At 37.4% G+C, this 17,639-nt stretch overlaps 2 protein-coding genes across 3 annotated transcripts in view; one reads left to right on the top strand and one right to left on the bottom strand.

Moving 5' to 3' along the window:
* The window catches only part of LOC149080249 (uncharacterized), a 60,090-nt gene that overhangs the window by 8,961 nt on the left and 33,490 nt on the right, over positions 1-17,639 (bottom strand). Inside the window, exons 10-12 of the mRNA XM_089238622.1 lie at positions 3,535-3,592; positions 2,517-2,594; positions 117-2,438 (exon numbers count right to left, since the gene is read on the bottom strand). Of these exons, the coding sequence (XP_089094748.1) occupies positions 117-2,438; positions 2,517-2,594; positions 3,535-3,592 (2,458 nt within the window). The remainder of the gene's footprint in view (positions 1-116; positions 2,439-2,516; positions 2,595-3,534; positions 3,593-17,639) is intronic.
* On the top strand, positions 3,661-16,318 carry LOC149080250 (uncharacterized). 2 transcript variants are annotated; one of them, XM_089239338.1, is made up of 8 exons: positions 3,661-3,906; positions 6,585-6,657; positions 8,363-9,709; positions 9,796-9,870; positions 10,321-10,411; positions 10,497-10,762; positions 14,444-14,583; positions 16,076-16,318. In XM_089239338.1, the coding sequence occupies exons 2-8, from the start codon at positions 6,585-6,587 to the stop codon at positions 16,235-16,237; spliced, it is 2,154 nt and encodes a 717-aa protein (XP_089095464.1). In that variant the 5' UTR covers positions 3,661-3,906; the 3' UTR covers positions 16,238-16,318. The 2 variants fall into 2 exon arrangements, with proteins under 2 accessions (XP_089095464.1, XP_089095465.1); XM_089239339.1 differs by having other exon boundaries at positions 3,895-4,062.

The following is a 17,639-nucleotide window of genomic DNA, read 5'->3' as shown; positions in this document are numbered from 1 at the left end:
AAAACAATCATTTAAAATATTGTGGGTACGCATCAATATCGCCGTCACTCGTGACGTCCTTACAAGCTGTGAAGTACACTTTGAAAATCACAATAAAAATTGGATAAAATGCTTACCATCATGTGGTTGGGAAAACACACCGACTGCTGCTGATGTTGCGGTGTCAAGATCTGGATTTGTGACTCCAATAACAGGATTATCAGGACAGCATATACCCAGCAAAGTTGTTCTAGTCATGCACATGTACTGTAAATACATATTGAAATTGCTAACAACGTCTTGTAGCACACATTGTCTTAAACTCCGACAGTGCCCTGGTTCACCCTTCGGTGTAGTACACGTTTCGTTAGAGCTGAATAAATCGATGAATCGGGCGGTGGAAGATTCAGCATTAATGTCAATTCTGCGAGAATCAAATTCCCCACTTCCTTCGAAAAAAGATTCGATTCTTTCTGGCGTTGGCTTAGCGATGAAGTCTTCACCATCATTTAAGTCGATTATTGGCACTTGTGTTGTAATTTTTTTGTCATGAGTAGGGCTTTGTAAAGTGCTGCTTGATGAAAATTCGTAATCAACATCTGAAACCATATCTGTAATTTGTGTTGGTGGGAGAACAGTTTCTATAATTTTTGACTCCGTAACGTAAGGATTCTTTTTCTCGACGGTGGGTTTCAAATAATTATCGTCTATGGACATTGGATGCTGGTAATCTACTTGATAGTCATATTTGGACTCAACGGTAGGGGTTATATAGGGAGTAACAAGCTGTAGAGAGCCAGTGGGATGGATTTCCTTTCTTTTGTCAGCTGGCTGCAGATATTTATCACCGTGGAATCCTGGATATTGGTGATCAACCTGGTGGCCGTAGCTAGAATCAACGGGAGGCTGGGTAACAACATGCGGCATGAAAAACTGTGGAGAGGTAGTAACACGATTTTGATTATCAGCTGGTTTCCAATATTCACCATCTGCGAATCCAGGATGTTTGTCACCGACTTGGTAGCCATATTCAGAATAAACGGGAGGGTAGGGATCTACATTTGGTGTAGCAAATTCTGTAGAGCGAGTAACATGGCTATCATTTTCATTGTCAGCTGGTTTCCGATATTCATTACCTGTGAATCCAGGATGTTTGCCATCAACCTGGTAGCCATACTCAGAATAAACGGGAGGGTGGGGATTTACGTTTGGTGTAATAAACTGTGGAGAACTAGTAAAATAATTATTTTCATTGTCAACTGGTTTCCAATATCCACCACCCGCGAATCCGGGGTGTTTGTTACCAACCTGATACCCATACTGGGAATCAACGTAGGGATAGGGATTTACATTTGGTGTTGCAAACTCTGGAGAGCGAGTAACATGATTTTCATTGTCGGCTGGTTTCCAATATCCACCGCCCGCGAATCCGGGGTGTTTGTTACCAACCTGATACCCATACTGGGAATCAACGTAGGGATAGGGATTTACATTTGGTGTTGCAAACTCTGGAGAGCGAGTAACATGATTTTCATTGTCGGCTGGTTTCCAATATCCACCGCCCACGAATCCGGGGTGTTTGTTACCAACCTGATACCCATACTGGGAATCAACGTAGGGATAGGGATTTACATTTGGTGTTGCAAACTCTGGAGAGCGAGTAACATGATTTTCATTGTCGGCTGGTTTCCAATATCCACCGCCCACGAATCCGGGGTGTTTGTTACCAACCTGATACCCATACTGGGAATCAACGTAGGGATAGGGATTTACATTTGGTGTTGCAAACTCTGGAGAGCGAGTAACATGGATTTCATTTTCATCGTCAGCTTTTTTCCAATATCTATAATCGGCGAATCCTGGGTAGTTGTATTCGGAATGAACGGAGGGGTTTTTGGTTAATATATCAGATTGTCGCAAGTTATTAGCAAAAATTTCATTAGGTTCATTTTCATTCTTAGCAGCTGAATTAAACACATGTGGGTAGTAAGGAAAGTTATGGGAAGTTTCTGTGCCAATACTTTGGTGCACATTTCGAAGATTTTCTTCCCGCCAATAACTTTCAGAACGAGATCCACTTTGTTCAAGTTGAGCTGGACGTATCATGATTTTATGCCCAACTGAAACTGGTTCAACATACAAAACCTGGGAATTTTCTTCTGGAACAACTCGCAAGTTTACCAGTCTTTTACTTGGCTCAACTTCTACCAAGTGTCCATAAGATTGTGGTTCTGGAATTGCGCGATTGTTTTCTCCAATATTTGACTGGTCATGATACACAGATGATTGGGGTGACCTGTAGCTATGAAGATCATAATAGCGCTTAATGCGATGCAAAGTTCTCTCTTTTTTGAGCGATTGCTTTCTATTCAGATATCGGCTACTGCGCTTCAATAAACCAGACTTTGAAGAGTTCCTCTGCGGAGAATGGGTTTCTGCTCCATCACGAGTCAAATTTTCTGAAAAAAAAATTATTACTTTAAATGCAGTTCTCAAAAGTTTTATACGTTATGTTCAAGTTAAAAAAAAAATCTCACCACTCGAGTCTTCATACGCTGGCACCAGGATGGCCATTAAAAACAAAAGCGACCAAATTAAGAGTGTTTTCATATTTTCTGAAATTCAAAAGAAATATAAAATTTCAAAGTAAAATGAACCACTTTGAAACAGCTCAAAATCTGAATGGGATTAGAATCTTGAACTTGGAAACCAAAATTTAAAAGGATACCAATATAAAGTTCACACGTTATAGAATAAATATTTGAAAAATTGATTACAATTATTACACGATCGTTACAATTCCCACTAGTAATTGAAAAGCCTTCATTTGAAGCAGGGATCCCTGTAAAGATTTCAAAGGATCCATGAACATAGAAAAAAAAATTTTTTTTAACTATTATACAATAGTGGTTCTTAACCCTTCTTTTGACTCGCGGAGCAATTTTCGGTAAAACATTTCTATGGCGGAGCCCCGTAGGCCTATTTATTTTATTCATCAAACTCTTATTTTTATTCAAAAATATTTATTTTTCAAATTTACTGTTTTTTATTTTCGAGTGGCCGCGTATCCCCTGGTGAATGCACATGGAGCTCGAAGAGCTCCGCGGATCACCGGTTCAGAATCACTGCTATAAAGTACTAAATTTTATTGAAAAGGGGTCCTTGGCCTTCATCCAATTGACACAAGGAGTATGTGGAACATAAAGCATTGAGAACACTTGAAGTCAAAGTGAAATTTTATTTCATTGTTTTCATTCGGTTGTGAAATTTTAGCAATGTAGGAAATATTTCTAAAGAATCGTGCAAAAAAATTTTTATCAAAATATTGTCTGAAACTATTGAGGTTCAACAACGCGTTCCTTGTTTTCAATGCAAATTCAGTTTTGTCATTTTTGAGTACCGAAAAAAACTATTACAAGATTTTCTAAATATTCATAACTATTTTTTTCGCATCTCGATGAATTTGTTGAAATATAAATTAAAAAAAAAATGATTTAATAGCTCCGACCAATTCAATTCAAGAAAAATTGATAGCTGGTAAATAAAAAAACTTACGTTCTTTGCTAACACACACCATCGATTTCAACGAGAAAATTCTAAAAACTACTGGTTGTTAAATCTAGTTAGGTTTACCATGCATATAAAAACGATGAAATAATCCAACGATCAGATGAATTACTCGTTATTGCAAAACATTATGCTCAAATACTGAAAGAGACTAGAAACCAATGGAAAAAAAAAATCGCCCATGTGTAATTAGCATAGATGAAATGGGTTTAGTAACGCAAGAGGGCGCAACGTTTTTCATACGTAATATAATGATATAACCATGTTATATACGAAGGGATTAATTGTAATTGTTTTATAAAGGTTGAAGGTGGTGGTGCTATATATAGTATTTTGCGTTTAATCGGGAGTTCAACATCGGTGAGTATCGATGTGTATTGCCTATGTAATCGTCAAAGTTTAAGGCTCCGTGTCCTCTGCGCAAGAAATTGCGGTCTTGTTATATGCTTTGCTCGTTTTAAATTTCTAATGCATGACTTAATTCTCCAAGTTCAAACTAACAATTCGGTATAGCGTGTACGTTATGATTTCATATTCCTCGAGATGTTCTTGGGTTTTACATTCTAATAGCTGTATAATGTTGTTAGAAAATATTTTTCCTTCCCATCCCCCCAATTTGGGGCCGTTCAAGTATTGCGTCGGTAGGTTTTTAGCAATTTTTGACCCCACCCATCAGAAAAACCTCGTCAGCTCTGCCCCCACCTCCTGACGCATATTGGGATCGAAGGCTTACGCGGGGTGGGGGCTCGAGCCTCCCCATACCTCTCCCACCCAGATCAAAGTTTTTTATTTTTTGTGATGCCAAATTCCCCCCCCCCCCCCAATTTCGGTAGAAAATACTTTTTTTATACGAAATGTGTTAATTTCGAAGTTTGAAAGCCAAGAACTCTATTTCTCTTTAATAAATTCATTTGCGGCCCGCCATGTATGCTCAACCCATGTCCTGCGAGTCAAATGTGACCCACGGGGGGGGGGGGGGGGGTTAATTCGATGTGGGCAGCCACCTCAAACCTACGTTAGTGAAATGAACTAAACGATCTGTAAATGTGTTGCTTAAGTGGCCCGTGGCACATTTTCAGATCACTCAAGTGGCTCTATAGAGAACTTATCAATAAGAGGGAACTATGGTTCAGGTGCCCAGAAACTAGGGAGCGGTTTTTCTCGTTTTTGGTACACAGTAAAGATGTCATTAAGAATGATTCATATTTTTTAAAGGATTGTTGATGACGTAAGCATCGTTCAAACCCAATCTTCCCCCCCCCCCTTGTCGAAAATCGAATCCAAAACTTCCCCCATCGATGCTGATGTAGTACTTGTACGACCCCTAAGGGGGAGAAGCATCCGTTAGTTTATGCTGTTCTTTCCCAACTTTTAATATATAGAGCTCCTATGGGGGGGAGGGGCCTCCCACGTACGTTTCTGATCCCACCATTGTGCGTTAGGAGGCAGTGATGACGAAATTTTGCTGACAAGGGGAGGGGGTCCAAAATGGCTTAAAATTTGCTTGCGTAATACTTGAACGGCCCCTTACGCACTTTTACTCTTGAATCTGATGGTGGCCTTTGAACACTTTTGAGAATTTGACATACCTCTACGACGAACGGTTGATGAGATAAAGGTCGCATTAGGACTTGCAGGACACCCTGTATATACAGTAGAAGTCCGTTATAACGACTGCTCACAATAGAAGGGAAAAATTGTTATAAGCGGACTTATTTTGTAACATTAGCTCTTTGCCAATCATCTGCAAATCGCTCGTTATATCGAGATTGTCGTTATAACGGACTTTTATTGTGTGTGTATATATATATATATATGCGCCTTCTAATACCTGAACTCGTAAGAGTCGAACAAATTGTGGCATTTCGATGTTAGATGGCACTCGTTGCGAACGTAAAACTTCCATGACGGGAGTTGGTTTCACTTGCGTACTACGTTATCTGAATATGGAGATATTATTTCAAGCAAAAAGTTTCAAAATAGTGTCTGCAAATCCGAAACCCCCGATGCTAACGTAAAAATCGAATGACCCCTTTTCTCTAAATCAGTGCTATAAGCGATCAGTGTAATACATTAAACGGCACCTTCAAGCTTTGGGTTATTTCCAGGCTCTTCTGTATTTTTACTATTTCGCCTCTGAATAGATTCCGTACAAAGAATAAAATTCTCGTATAACTAAATTTTACACCCTCCCGCTCTTTTGTACTTTTTTAGTTTCCTGTTAAACGTTAATTCATTTTAGTCACTGAATACGTAATTTTTTTGAAGTTAAATATTTTTTTCTGCAAATTTTATATATATTGTGCTAAAATGAACTGTTGGTACCCAATTTTACGAATCGAAAATTTTATTCGTAGAATCGGGGAACTCATTGAATCGGGGTCAAATTTATCAGGAGCATAAGCACGTTCGAAACGGCGAATTTGAAAAGCTACTCACTTGTAGGACGATGGGCCCCCAATTTTATCAAAGTCTAAATTGTAATTATGTCGCTAATATCGGAAAAACGTTTCTACAGATGTCCCGCCGTTCTTTACTTTTTTACTGAAATCTAAACATGTGGACAGCACTCCATTTTATGGCATTGGCGTAAACAGATTGTGGCCACTGAAACCTTCTCGCGTACATTCTAAGAATGTGGCTTTATTGTCCTTCACTCAAAAAGGAAGAGATTCCTATTCCCTCCCTTTTTGTTTGTAAAGAAGGGCTGAAAGTCAATTCCAGAGAAAATCAAAACTTTGAATTGAGGTTTCGGGAGACGAGAAATAAAAATGTGGATAGTTCAAAAAATATTAGTTATATCGAGAGGTTTTATCCATTTAAATAGAGGGTTTGGTCACTATATTTTCGCCAGAATTTCGGAAAAATTCGTTAAATCAAGGAATTCGTTGAATCGGTTCGTTAAATCGGGGGCCCTACCGTATTGAAAATTTTTTAATGTGAAACTCTGACAATAAGATATGCCGAGGTGATTATTGATAATCTTTTTATTTCGTGCCAGTTTGAACTAGATATTAGTTTTCATTTGGTTTTTTTAGATGGCTTGGCATAAAATTCTTGTATGGGCTTCATTATTATGGCTAGTGGAATCAGTTCCTGTCGATTTAACAGGTACGTCTTTATACGAAATAAGTTTCCTGTATTGTGCAATTTATCACCTTTTTTACATTAATCGTTCATGTTTAATTATTTCCACTATTTACGTTAATGGCCTCTTAAATTGTAAGAATTTAAAGTACTTCACTACAAAATAGGCAGGCGTATTAAACTTCAATACAATTTTCAAGCTACGAAAATTGAACATGCATTGCTAACATCGATATTCGAAAATTTAATGCATGAAAGACACTATTGGTGAAGCGTGGGTTTTTCAAATATATAAAGGAATGAATTTGAGGTATCGAATTTTCAATTTAACCCTTTGCATGTCTTTGACGTAATATCTCGGAATTGCGAATCGTCACTCGGCGTAACAAATGGTAAAGTCCACGAAACTTTTGTAAAACAAGTTTTCCTTAATATATACAACATTTTCCCCTCTATTAGTCTTTTGAGGCGAGGTATATTAGAATAATTTCGTAGATCTGAAACTGACTAGTTCGTTATCTGACTAGTGATTCTAGAATTCAAAATAAAATCGAATGCTATAAAATTTCTATGTTTTGACTATTTTTATTGGTAAAAAAATATCCTTAGTGTTCGGCATTATATAGTTAACTAGAATTTTCATTTGGTATTTTGCTGTATAGCTTTACGAAAGGGAGTGATAGACGAGCCCAAGTGGAACATGAAAAACCTACCATCGCTTTCGAATGATGGATAATCGATTATGGGAAATCAGAATTTGCAGTTTCTGAGAAATCTACATGCAAACTAAGCTCATATTTGGAAATACCAAAAAACTTCAAATTCATGTTTTTCCAGTATTGACGCATTTTTCTTCAGTAATCGATTATCGGCCAACTCAAACGGTTCGTGATAGGACAGGGTTGGCGGTGGTTAGTGTTCCACTTGGGCTCGTCTATCGCCTCATTACGTTTGACGGAACATGTCGCGTTCACCCTGTATTCAATAGTATACGATATTCCACTTGCCAATCAGTAATATCTTGTCTCATTGAAACTTAATTTATATTTACTTTCTTCGTCCGGTTTATTCATAGCGCTAGGATTCGAAAGTCTGCCGTCGGAAGTGTTAGACCTGTAGGTACTCGTCTTTCATTTCGTGTAAAAGAATTTTGCTTATAAATAGATTGACTGTTTTCTCGACAGTGCTGCAAAATACTAAAGTTGTTTGAGCATCCACAGCTCCCTGTTCTGACGGCAGTTTTACCTATCGAGTTGTATAAATGTTTCTTAATACTGTAAGAGAATCGTTGCTGCTTATATATAATGTGCTGATCTTTTCGTTTTACTTTTTACACCGGTTAAAAAACATGAGGCTTTTAAAGTTGAACAAACGAGAACCAAATACTCGTTCCTCGACCAAATATCGACACCTACTGAAATGGAGATTGGATCAAGTTTATGAATATTAATCGTATCTATTATGGAATAACTAAACCTGATCGGAAACGACTTTTTTTTTTTTTTTTTTTTTTTTTTTTTTTTTTTTTTTTTAAATTTCGACTAGAATCTTATTTCTCACATGATCGTAGATTCCACTTTTGGTGAATCTGCATGGAGAAACAAAAAATGAATTTCATTGGAAGGAGTGAGAAAATTGTATTTAATTACTGAAAATATTTTAAAATGCAACAGTGAGTTTTTGAATCTTCAAGTTTTACTTTTTCAAGGTACTCTTTTTCAATTTCTAGGTAAAGGTTCGTCATCGGAATACTTATCTAGACCGATTGCTCGAAGGAGTACCAGCTGGAATGACTACTATTGGGCTGCTCAAAAGCACTACAATCCTGAGCAAACCTTTCAAGAGTCCTCGAGTTATACTCGAAAAGATGGCTACGAGCCAATCTACTCTTCAAGAACAGATTATGAATCTCATTCCCAGAAGCAAGAGTATCCCTACCAGCCGATGTATGCATGGAGGTTTGCACCCACTCACAGATACGATGAAGTAGCAGTCAAACATGTACAGCCATTGAATACATGGATTGGTGAAAAAATATCTCGTGACAAATCGCGGAGTTCATCCCATTTGAAGCAGGAAAACCCTGATGGTCATTACTATCCTAAAATGAATACGGTAACTTGGAATCCAATAAAGGTAGATGTCAAAACCTACGATCAAAGATTCAATCCTGAAGTTTATAAGGATGATTACAGACGAGGAGGAAAAAAATATGGTGCCCGATTAGAGAATCGACGCGAAGATCACGGGTATTCATACTATGAAAAGCAGAAGGGAAATAAAGGAGGAATTGTGCATCTTGTTAGTGCTGAATCGACTACTAAACATCACGAGAATACGAAATCCTTTGCTGAAAAGGAAGTAAAATTTAAGAGTGCTGAACCCACCTACGGAGGAATCGGGATTTCTAAAAAATCAGAATACCGAAGTAGGAGTGACACTGGGAAGGAAACTTATATTGCCTCAAGTGAACCAGCGACTGAAAAGCCTGTATACAAAGTGACTAAAAGTTCTCAAAATAAAGCTGCTACTGCTAAGCTTGGATCTGACTCCACTTCGAAATCTTCAATAACTACAGAATATCTTGAATTTCGGAAACAGCCCACCAAATTGAATCAAACAGCAAATGAAATGGGTACTCTGGATCACAAACATGAAGACTTCTTGACCTGGGACGATTGCGAGAAATGTGAGGAGGATTGTACTGAAGTAGGTGACTGCGAGTCATTGGATGTGCATCTGGACACTGATAAAGAGCTATTGGAAAATAACTTCATAAATTCCATAGATAAAAAGTTCAGGTCTTTAATATTCAACCCAATGGCAGAGACGCACGAGAAGTTTCAATCTTGCACAACTCCAAATAACGAAACCGGAAACTGTAGATACATCCAACATTGTTTTCTTTCGGATATCATTGGTGGTGTACAACAATTCATGAGTTATGTATGCCTTATTAATAACAGATTCATAGGTGTATGCTGTCCAGATTTCCCGGTATCTAATGTCGATGTACAGTGGGATCAAACAGTTTCAATAGAAAATGAAACTAATAGTGATGCTTTGATGCCTCCAGGTACGGTGGATCTTTTTGATTTTGTATGAAGTATTTTTGTGAAATGAATGTTTGCTTTATTCAAATTGATGCACTTTCTCTTTCAGAATGTGGATTAAGCTCAAAGACTCGAATAGTTGGGGGATCTAAAGCTGATCCATCGGAGTACCCATGGATGGCAAGTATTTAGCTTCAGACTTCTACGCTCATTTATTTAACTATGACGATAGTCACTCTTAATCATTTTTCCTTTTCCATAAAGTTTTATGCAAAATTGAAATCCAAATAAGTGAAATTATATTTTACGAAATATATAAAATCTAGTTTCTGTAAAATTAAAACTAAAAGAATTTTCAGCAGACTCGCAGAACCTTTTTAGTGCCAACATCCAATTGGATAAAAACCATCCTAATTTTTCAATATTTTTTTAGAATCTTTCATTTGAGTAACGTTTCAATAATAGAAGTGAATGAACTAATCTAATGGAATCTTGCACCTCTTTCCGCAATAAAGGAAGATGTAATTTTCTAAACAATGCATTCAAAGTTTGAGCCATGGTTCCCACTAATTTTAAATTTTCACTAAATCTATGAAACAATTTTTTTTTTTTTTTTTTATACTTGATTAGGCAGCTTTATTGACCATGAATAAAGGACAGTTCTTCTGTGGAGGTGCAGTCATTAATGAACGATATATTCTCACAGCAGCGCATTGCACTTTCAGGTATGCTATAAAAATTTTTTTTTTTTTTTCCCCTTCATGAAATCATTCTTTCAACGGAGACTTCATCTAAAGCAAATGTTTTCAGTGTTCCTCGCAACCAGATTTTGGTAAGACTCGGAGAGTACGACTTTGGAAACGAAGCTGAATTTCCGGGTGAGGACTATCCCGTTGTTGAAATCAAGAGGCATGGTCTCTACAGTCGTCGAACTCTACATCATGATATTGCCTTATTGAAGCTGGGAAGAAATATACACTTTAACAAACGAGTCGGCACTATTTGTTTACCTAAAACAAATGAAACGTTCGTTGGCAAAACCGCAACACTTGCCGGTTGGGGAAATACTAAAGGCGGTAAGAATTTTCTCTTGTATAGCGTTTACCTGCTCTTTTGAATCGTAGGCTTTGTCTTCTATTCGTTTTACGGATGCTTGAACTAGTTAAAGTATCAATCGGACTACATTCGAAAGCACTTCTGTAAAATGGTACTGAAGTGACCTTTAACATTTTTGAGTGTCCCAAAATGGTAAAATAAATTTTGTACTACCTAGTCATTTTTCTATTAGGCATTTTTATATCTGTTTTAAGCAAAACGAGATTGCTAAAAATTCTAGGAGTAGAATGTTATTTTCATAGTACATTTAGAGTAATGGTGCAGGTCCTGGACCAAATTTTAAAGGATTGTATGGCATGCTCATAAGTTGCCCTCAAATCGTGTACATGTGAATTTTTTGAAGTTCAGTGTCTATAAAACACTAGTTAGAAAAATGTGGTGGGTTTTGGTTCGTAACCTCTACAATAGACTGTATCATTACGAAATTTCAATACAATTAATATATTTTTACAAATCTCGTTTCAAACTCGAGTAAAATGCCAATGATATTCTGCGTGAAACAAGTTTTTCCTTCTAATTACTTCATGTAAAAACGCAACACTAAAGTGGACGCAACTTCGATTCTAAGCGTCGTAAACAAAACGAGGCCTGTTTTGGAATCTCGGCAAACAGGGCTTTCAGGAATGATAAAATTATCTATTCTCTTCTAAAAATGACGTTTTCAACGTAGTGAGATAACATTTTTTTTTTTTTTTTTTTTTTTTTTTAATTTTAAACTACCGTATATACTCGTGTATAAGCCGACCCCCCCCACACTTCAGGACCACCGAAACAGCTATAAATTGATAACCCGTGTATAAACCGACCCCCAAAAAACCCGTGCATTTTTTTGGAGAAAATTTTTTATATTTTCATGTAAAATGAATAGCTTGCGGAAATTTACAATAGAAAATGATTCAAACTTTTAATCAGTTTCTTTTAGTCTCCAAGCTCATGGTAATCCATCAGATCAGCACAGGGGGTGCGGCATCTTCGTTTTCATCTTCACCTGGGCTGCCATTGTCACTTTCAAAGAGGATATCTTCAGTTCCGTCCATCGCATTGCTGATGCAACACTTTTTGAGCGATCGGATGATAATTTCGGTGGAAACAGAATTCTACGCCTCATGTACCCATTGGCACACTAGTCCAATGTCAGGTTTCTTCAAGGCACCACTTTTTGTAGTTTCTTTATCATCGGCACTCATCCGTTCGATCCACAAATTTCTGTCTGAGAGGCTTGTTGATGTACAGCCTTTTAGATGTGAACAATCAACGTTAGCCACCACCAGCCAATGATTTCGATTTCTTTGCCTCTGCTTTGACATTATCAGTTCTGTGGGGTTTGAACATATCCCATAATGCCGGTTTCTCGAACACTGGTACAAAAACTAATTGCGGGGGTCGATATTTTCTCATCAAAAACTGACCAGAGTATAAGCCGACCCCCCCCCCCCCCAACTTGGGGAACGAATGTTTCCACAAAATAAAAACTCGTGTATAAGAGTATATACGGTATTTTTTTTATATCTAAAATTACTAGGCTCGAGATGTAATCTTTTAACACTCTCACCTAGAAAATATTCATGAATGGTGCATCTAGGTAAGCAGGGGCTCTACCATTTCCCCATGCTTATAAAAGATATTCGAGAGAAACTGACATCTAGCGCTCGCAATTACTACAAGTGTCCATTCTAGGAGCACGTTAGAGAAAAATAGATATTCGAGAATTGATATATTTATTACGAACGACTAGCATCAATTGTGGAGCAGTTGGTACGACGACGCGCAACCGGAAGGTTCATGGATCGAATCCTACCCGTTTTTATCGCAACTTTTTTCCCTGTTTTACCTTGGTTTTTTTTTTTTTTTTGAACGATTATATTTATTAACTTGCACTCAAAGCTGTTATTAATCGGGGAAAAAAATTTGTTCATGGAAATCGCTAGGATTTTTTTTCCTGAACGTGAGATTCCAAACTAAACTTGCAAAGCAATCATGTGTGTTTTGAAAATGACAAATCTTATTTTTTTTTTTTTGTTTTCAATTACCCATTTTTAAGAATTTTCGTTTTTGTTTCGAAGTCCAGGAAACAATATTTTTTTTTTTTCATGAATTTTTTTTGTCTAAACTGAAGGATCCAAAGGGGAAAGAAAACATTGTGAAAATCAATCCAAATTTGAATTCTCTGCCGGTAAAAGGTTAAACGTCCCCCGACATTCCCAGAGGTGTGTGTGGGATCAAGATGAGCTTGTTGCAGGGATGGCGTATTAGCCAGCCACCCCATAAAAGTTTTACTTTTCGCATGGTAAAATGAAAGTATTTGAGGTTTGTATTGTAATTTTTCTCAAAGAAAAAATTAATTTCTCACCAACGCGAGTGAAATATCGTAATCCGAATATCAGTTGGTGGTTCCTCCACTTTGGATTTTCCTCCAAATACACGGAGAGAAAACTGGTTTGTTCAAGAAGGGGAGGAAATAGTTCTTGTGTGGGGATTTGAACCGTTTAATTACTTTCTATTTTTCGTCGTCAGACCCACTGCTCCACAATTGATGCTAGCCATTCGTAATTAAAATCTGTGCAAAATTAAGAGAATTTGCACACTTTGTCTATTTTCACAAAGTACTGAACCAAAGGTACTAATACAAATATTCAGTGTCGAATACGTACGCGAGTGGGCGGAGCTGTGACCACGGAGGGGGTGATAAGGGTTCGAAGCGTTTTCAAAGATTCATTTGCTCGTACTCCTCGGCGACATTCGCTATTTCTCGCAAGAGTTTGGTAAATTTCATAAGCTATCTGGTAAAATGAGTAGCCACAAACGTGTGGATGATGGAATGAGATGAATAGCTGTCCTCACTAGTGCGCTTTCTTTCAACTTTCAGTCGGTGTTCGGCGGCAAGGAAAAACAAACGCATGACTCGAGTGGCGTGCCCTTTTTGTCTACACCTAATGCGGCAAAACCTTTTTCAATTCAGATGCGTGGAGCACCGTGCTTTTTCACATTAGTCGAGATTTAGCTTGGACTCCGATTCTCGGCACCCATCTGGAGAGCCTGGTACCAGATACCATTCCTCCCACATCAGGGAAATGGACCACTATGGTGGCCCCATCCCCGGAACTGCGGTGCTGCAGGAGAGGGACCGATTGCCACAGGGACTCAACTGCCTCGTGTCCAGTATGTGACCTGTCTGAGAAGAGACCGTACCCCATATTACTCGGTTTCGGTTCGATCTCGCAACGTAGATTTTGTACATTCCTGCAACGAGCTCTACATTAGTACACACGCATGACAATCATGCATGTGTACTGACTTTTGTATGGTAAATCTTTGTTATAACTGTGTTCGTACCAAATTTCATTGAAATCTGTCCATTTTTCAGAAATTCGACATAATGTGCCAATTCTCTTAATTTTGGACGCGAGTGCATCAATTCGCGAACATCTATTTGTCTAATGCGCAAGCACTCTCAGAATGGGCACCTAATAGTGATCGCTAGACGTCTGTTTCTCTCGGATATCCTTTTATAAGTATGGGGGGATGGTAAAGCCCCAGATCCAAAGACACTCTAGATACTGTTTTTAAGTTGCGAATTTCGTTTTGGTTGTAGGGGTTTTTTACTTGTTTCCTCCGTGCTAATTCTAACCAAATGTCAATAGGTGGGCCTAGTAGTGAGGTTTTGTTGGAAGCGGCCCTGCCCGTAGTTGAGAACGATATCTGTGCTGAAGATCACGGTTTACCGATTCCAAGCTCGTTCCTTTGCACTCAATCCGAAGATAAGGAGACGGGAGCTTGTAATGTAAGTTTTTGATTTGTATATTAAACCAGAGTTTTAAACTGGAACGTTCCGTATAAAATCATAATGTTTAACACTTTGTACAATGTTTTCTCTCCGGTGGGTAAATTTTCTATTTCAATGTTTTATTTTTTTACAAAACCTTTAAACTCTATTTTCCTTCATATCCAATTTTCCTTCGTTTCTGTAGAAAGATTCTATTATCACAATTTTAGTCCCAGTGGATCGGGATCACAAACGTAGGACCAACATTTTTGACGAAAGTTGGCAAACTGTCATCGAAGTTGTCAATTGTTTCCCTCCCAAAGCCTGTTTTAATTGAACTTGGACTTACTGTAGAAAATCTACAGTAAAATGAAATTCGCAAAAAGGTTAAATAAAACTCCGTTATAACGACATCGAAGATTCCTTGAAGTGTTGTCATTACAACTGAGGTGTCGTTACAAACGAGGTTGACCTTTGCAAGACTTTGACAGCAGATTTTTTTAAATACAATGGAGTACTTTGTAGAAAGTTAGGGTCACATTAATCGTAAATGAATTTTATTTCATCGGGGAAAAATACGGAAAATTATGATCGTAAACACGACATAGATAATTTGCTAATTCTCACCAAAAATGTAATTGCCAATCATTACTGCAGTACATAGTGCTAGTCTGCAAAGAACTAAAATATTTTCACGAAGAAAAAGGTTGGACTATGGGCATCTTTCTCGGCCACCTCGTTGGGCATTTTGCTTGTCGTGGGCCCTGTATTTAAGTGAATAAGTACGTATAATTTCTAAATTATGCAAATTGTTAATTGCCTTCCCCCCCCCATTTTTTGAAAATTTATAAATAAAAAAACTACGCTCAAGAGGGAACTGGATATTTCTAAAGCGGACCGAAGTGCCGTTATAAAAATTACGGGGTACTCTTAAATATCCACCATTATGTAACAATAGAATAACTGAACATTCCATGTTTCTGAACAGATTCCGAACATTCGCTTTTTTTTTCTCGGAAAACTCCATGAAGAAAAACTACGAAAAATGTGTCATAGTATCGGAGGTAGTTGCGTTTGCACCGTCGTTATAAGCAAGGCTAGTTAATCTCTCTACACACGAATCGGCTGGAACAAAGAATGACATAAGTTATTACAACCGAGGTCCTTAAGTTTGACTATATACAAAGCTTCGCGCATAGTGTTTATTTTGTGTTAATTACATTTTTAATTGGATTGGTTTTTTTTTTTTGAAATATGACATCCATATTTTATGGGCATCTTTTTTTTTATCAGCCACCTCGTTGGGCATTTTGCCTGTTGTGGCGTTGTATTTTTGAAACCAAATGTTGCGGAATTCATGACTATGAACAGTTTTTTTTTTTTCGCTTTTAAATACAAATTTAGTCGGAAAGGATATTAAATGATTTTAGAAAAGATATAAATAATACTTTAAAAAGTCTTATTTGCGAATGGAGATTTGTCTTAACATTTTCAATATGTTCTACTTCAGGGCGATTCAGGAGGTCCATTGATGCTCATGAATGAAGATACAAAAATATGGGAGGCTATTGGACTTGTCTCGTGGGGAAGAAGAGGATGCGAACCGAGATTTCCAACAGTGTATACAAGAATTACAGATTATTTAGATTGGATCAAAAAACATGTATCGTGATTTATACGAATACCTCGCGGCTGGTCAGTTATCTTGTATTTTTTATCTTGACGCAAATGATTAAAGTTTTTATATTTTTAAGTTGTCTTTTCATTTTGCATGAGAATCTTCATTGTTCTTTTGAAAATTTTTGTTGGTAGGGCCTATGCCTAACATTTTTAGTACAGTAAAAATCTTGTAACGATAGCTCACCATCGCTAAGAAAATTCTCGTTACAATGGACTTGGGTTAAAGCAGCAGTTTTTATAACTGATAATTTAATCTCTTTAAAACGTTCTATATCCGTTAATTTGCTAATGTAACAAAATGAACTTCAGTCGTGAAATTTGTTTTTGGTCCTGGAGCAGTTAATTCTAAAACGTTTTTGTATGGAATTTTTAGTTTGGTTTTGTCGGCTTGATCACATTGATGGTTGAAATTATACAGCGTGATCCAGAAGTATGGGCCTGTTTCTTGGAAGAAAACTTTAACAGACAAAAATGGCTTATTTAAACAGCTTAAAGCATTTCGAAGGCTCCAAGGTTTTTTCTTTAATTCTTGGAAAGAATCCATGATGCAATGAGCATGGCACGAAATGCTATGTAGGCTTGGCATCTGCAGCATCGCCAAACGTGTGCGCATGCAGAAATTTTAAGTAAAAAGTTTTCAGTTTTGTGCTACAAAATTTCTATATGCGCATACCTTTTTGACGCGGTGGATGTCGAACAATATAGCATTTCTTGCAATGTTCTTCGCGCCATGGTTTCAATCTTTACTTCAATTCTTTGAAACGACTTTAACAGCTTCCTAATATTTTTCAAGGGTGGTGCAGGAAATCTGGATTTCCTCCCTCCACAAATGACTTTAAACCAATTGTGGTCAATGGTGGGTCACGTCAATGAACTGGGGCGGGGTCGTTAGATTCTCCAAAATAAAAAAAAACTATTTTATTAAAAGTTATTTAAAAGAGTATAAACTAAAGAACGCCTTTTTTTTATATATTCAGCTGAGCTAATTACCGTGCATCATACAATGTAATTTTATCAAATACTACTTTTACAATATATCGGCGCCGTCATGCCAGAATCACGAATGTGCAATGTCCTTGCAAAAAAAGAACTTGGAAATAATGTTTGTTCCACTCATATTAATCTACAGCTCCGTTCACATGTGCAATTGTTGCGGTAGCATTGGGAGTTCTAACACCCACTTTTTCCGTTCGTAAGGAAAGAAATGGAGAGCAGTCAATGGTGAAAATTCTTGAAGCTGGGGTTTTTAAACACTTTTTCTATTTCTCATGGGAACGGGGCTTATGAAAGTTATTTTCCTAAAGTATTTAATAGGGATTCGCATTTGAGGCAAGACAAGGCATCCAAACGGCCGATATAAAAAGGAAAGTTTGTACATTTGTGCTTCTGGAGCA

Source organism: Pholcus phalangioides, unplaced genomic scaffold (genome assembly GCF_987345545.1).
Source record: "Pholcus phalangioides strain wild (caught in Gottingen) unplaced genomic scaffold, Ppha-v1.0 ptg000011l_1, whole genome shotgun sequence".
NCBI lineage: Eukaryota > Metazoa > Arthropoda > Arachnida > Araneae > Pholcidae > Pholcus > Pholcus phalangioides.
The sequence above is the reverse complement of the archived record's forward strand: the minus strand, read 5'-3'. Positions and strand labels throughout refer to the sequence as shown.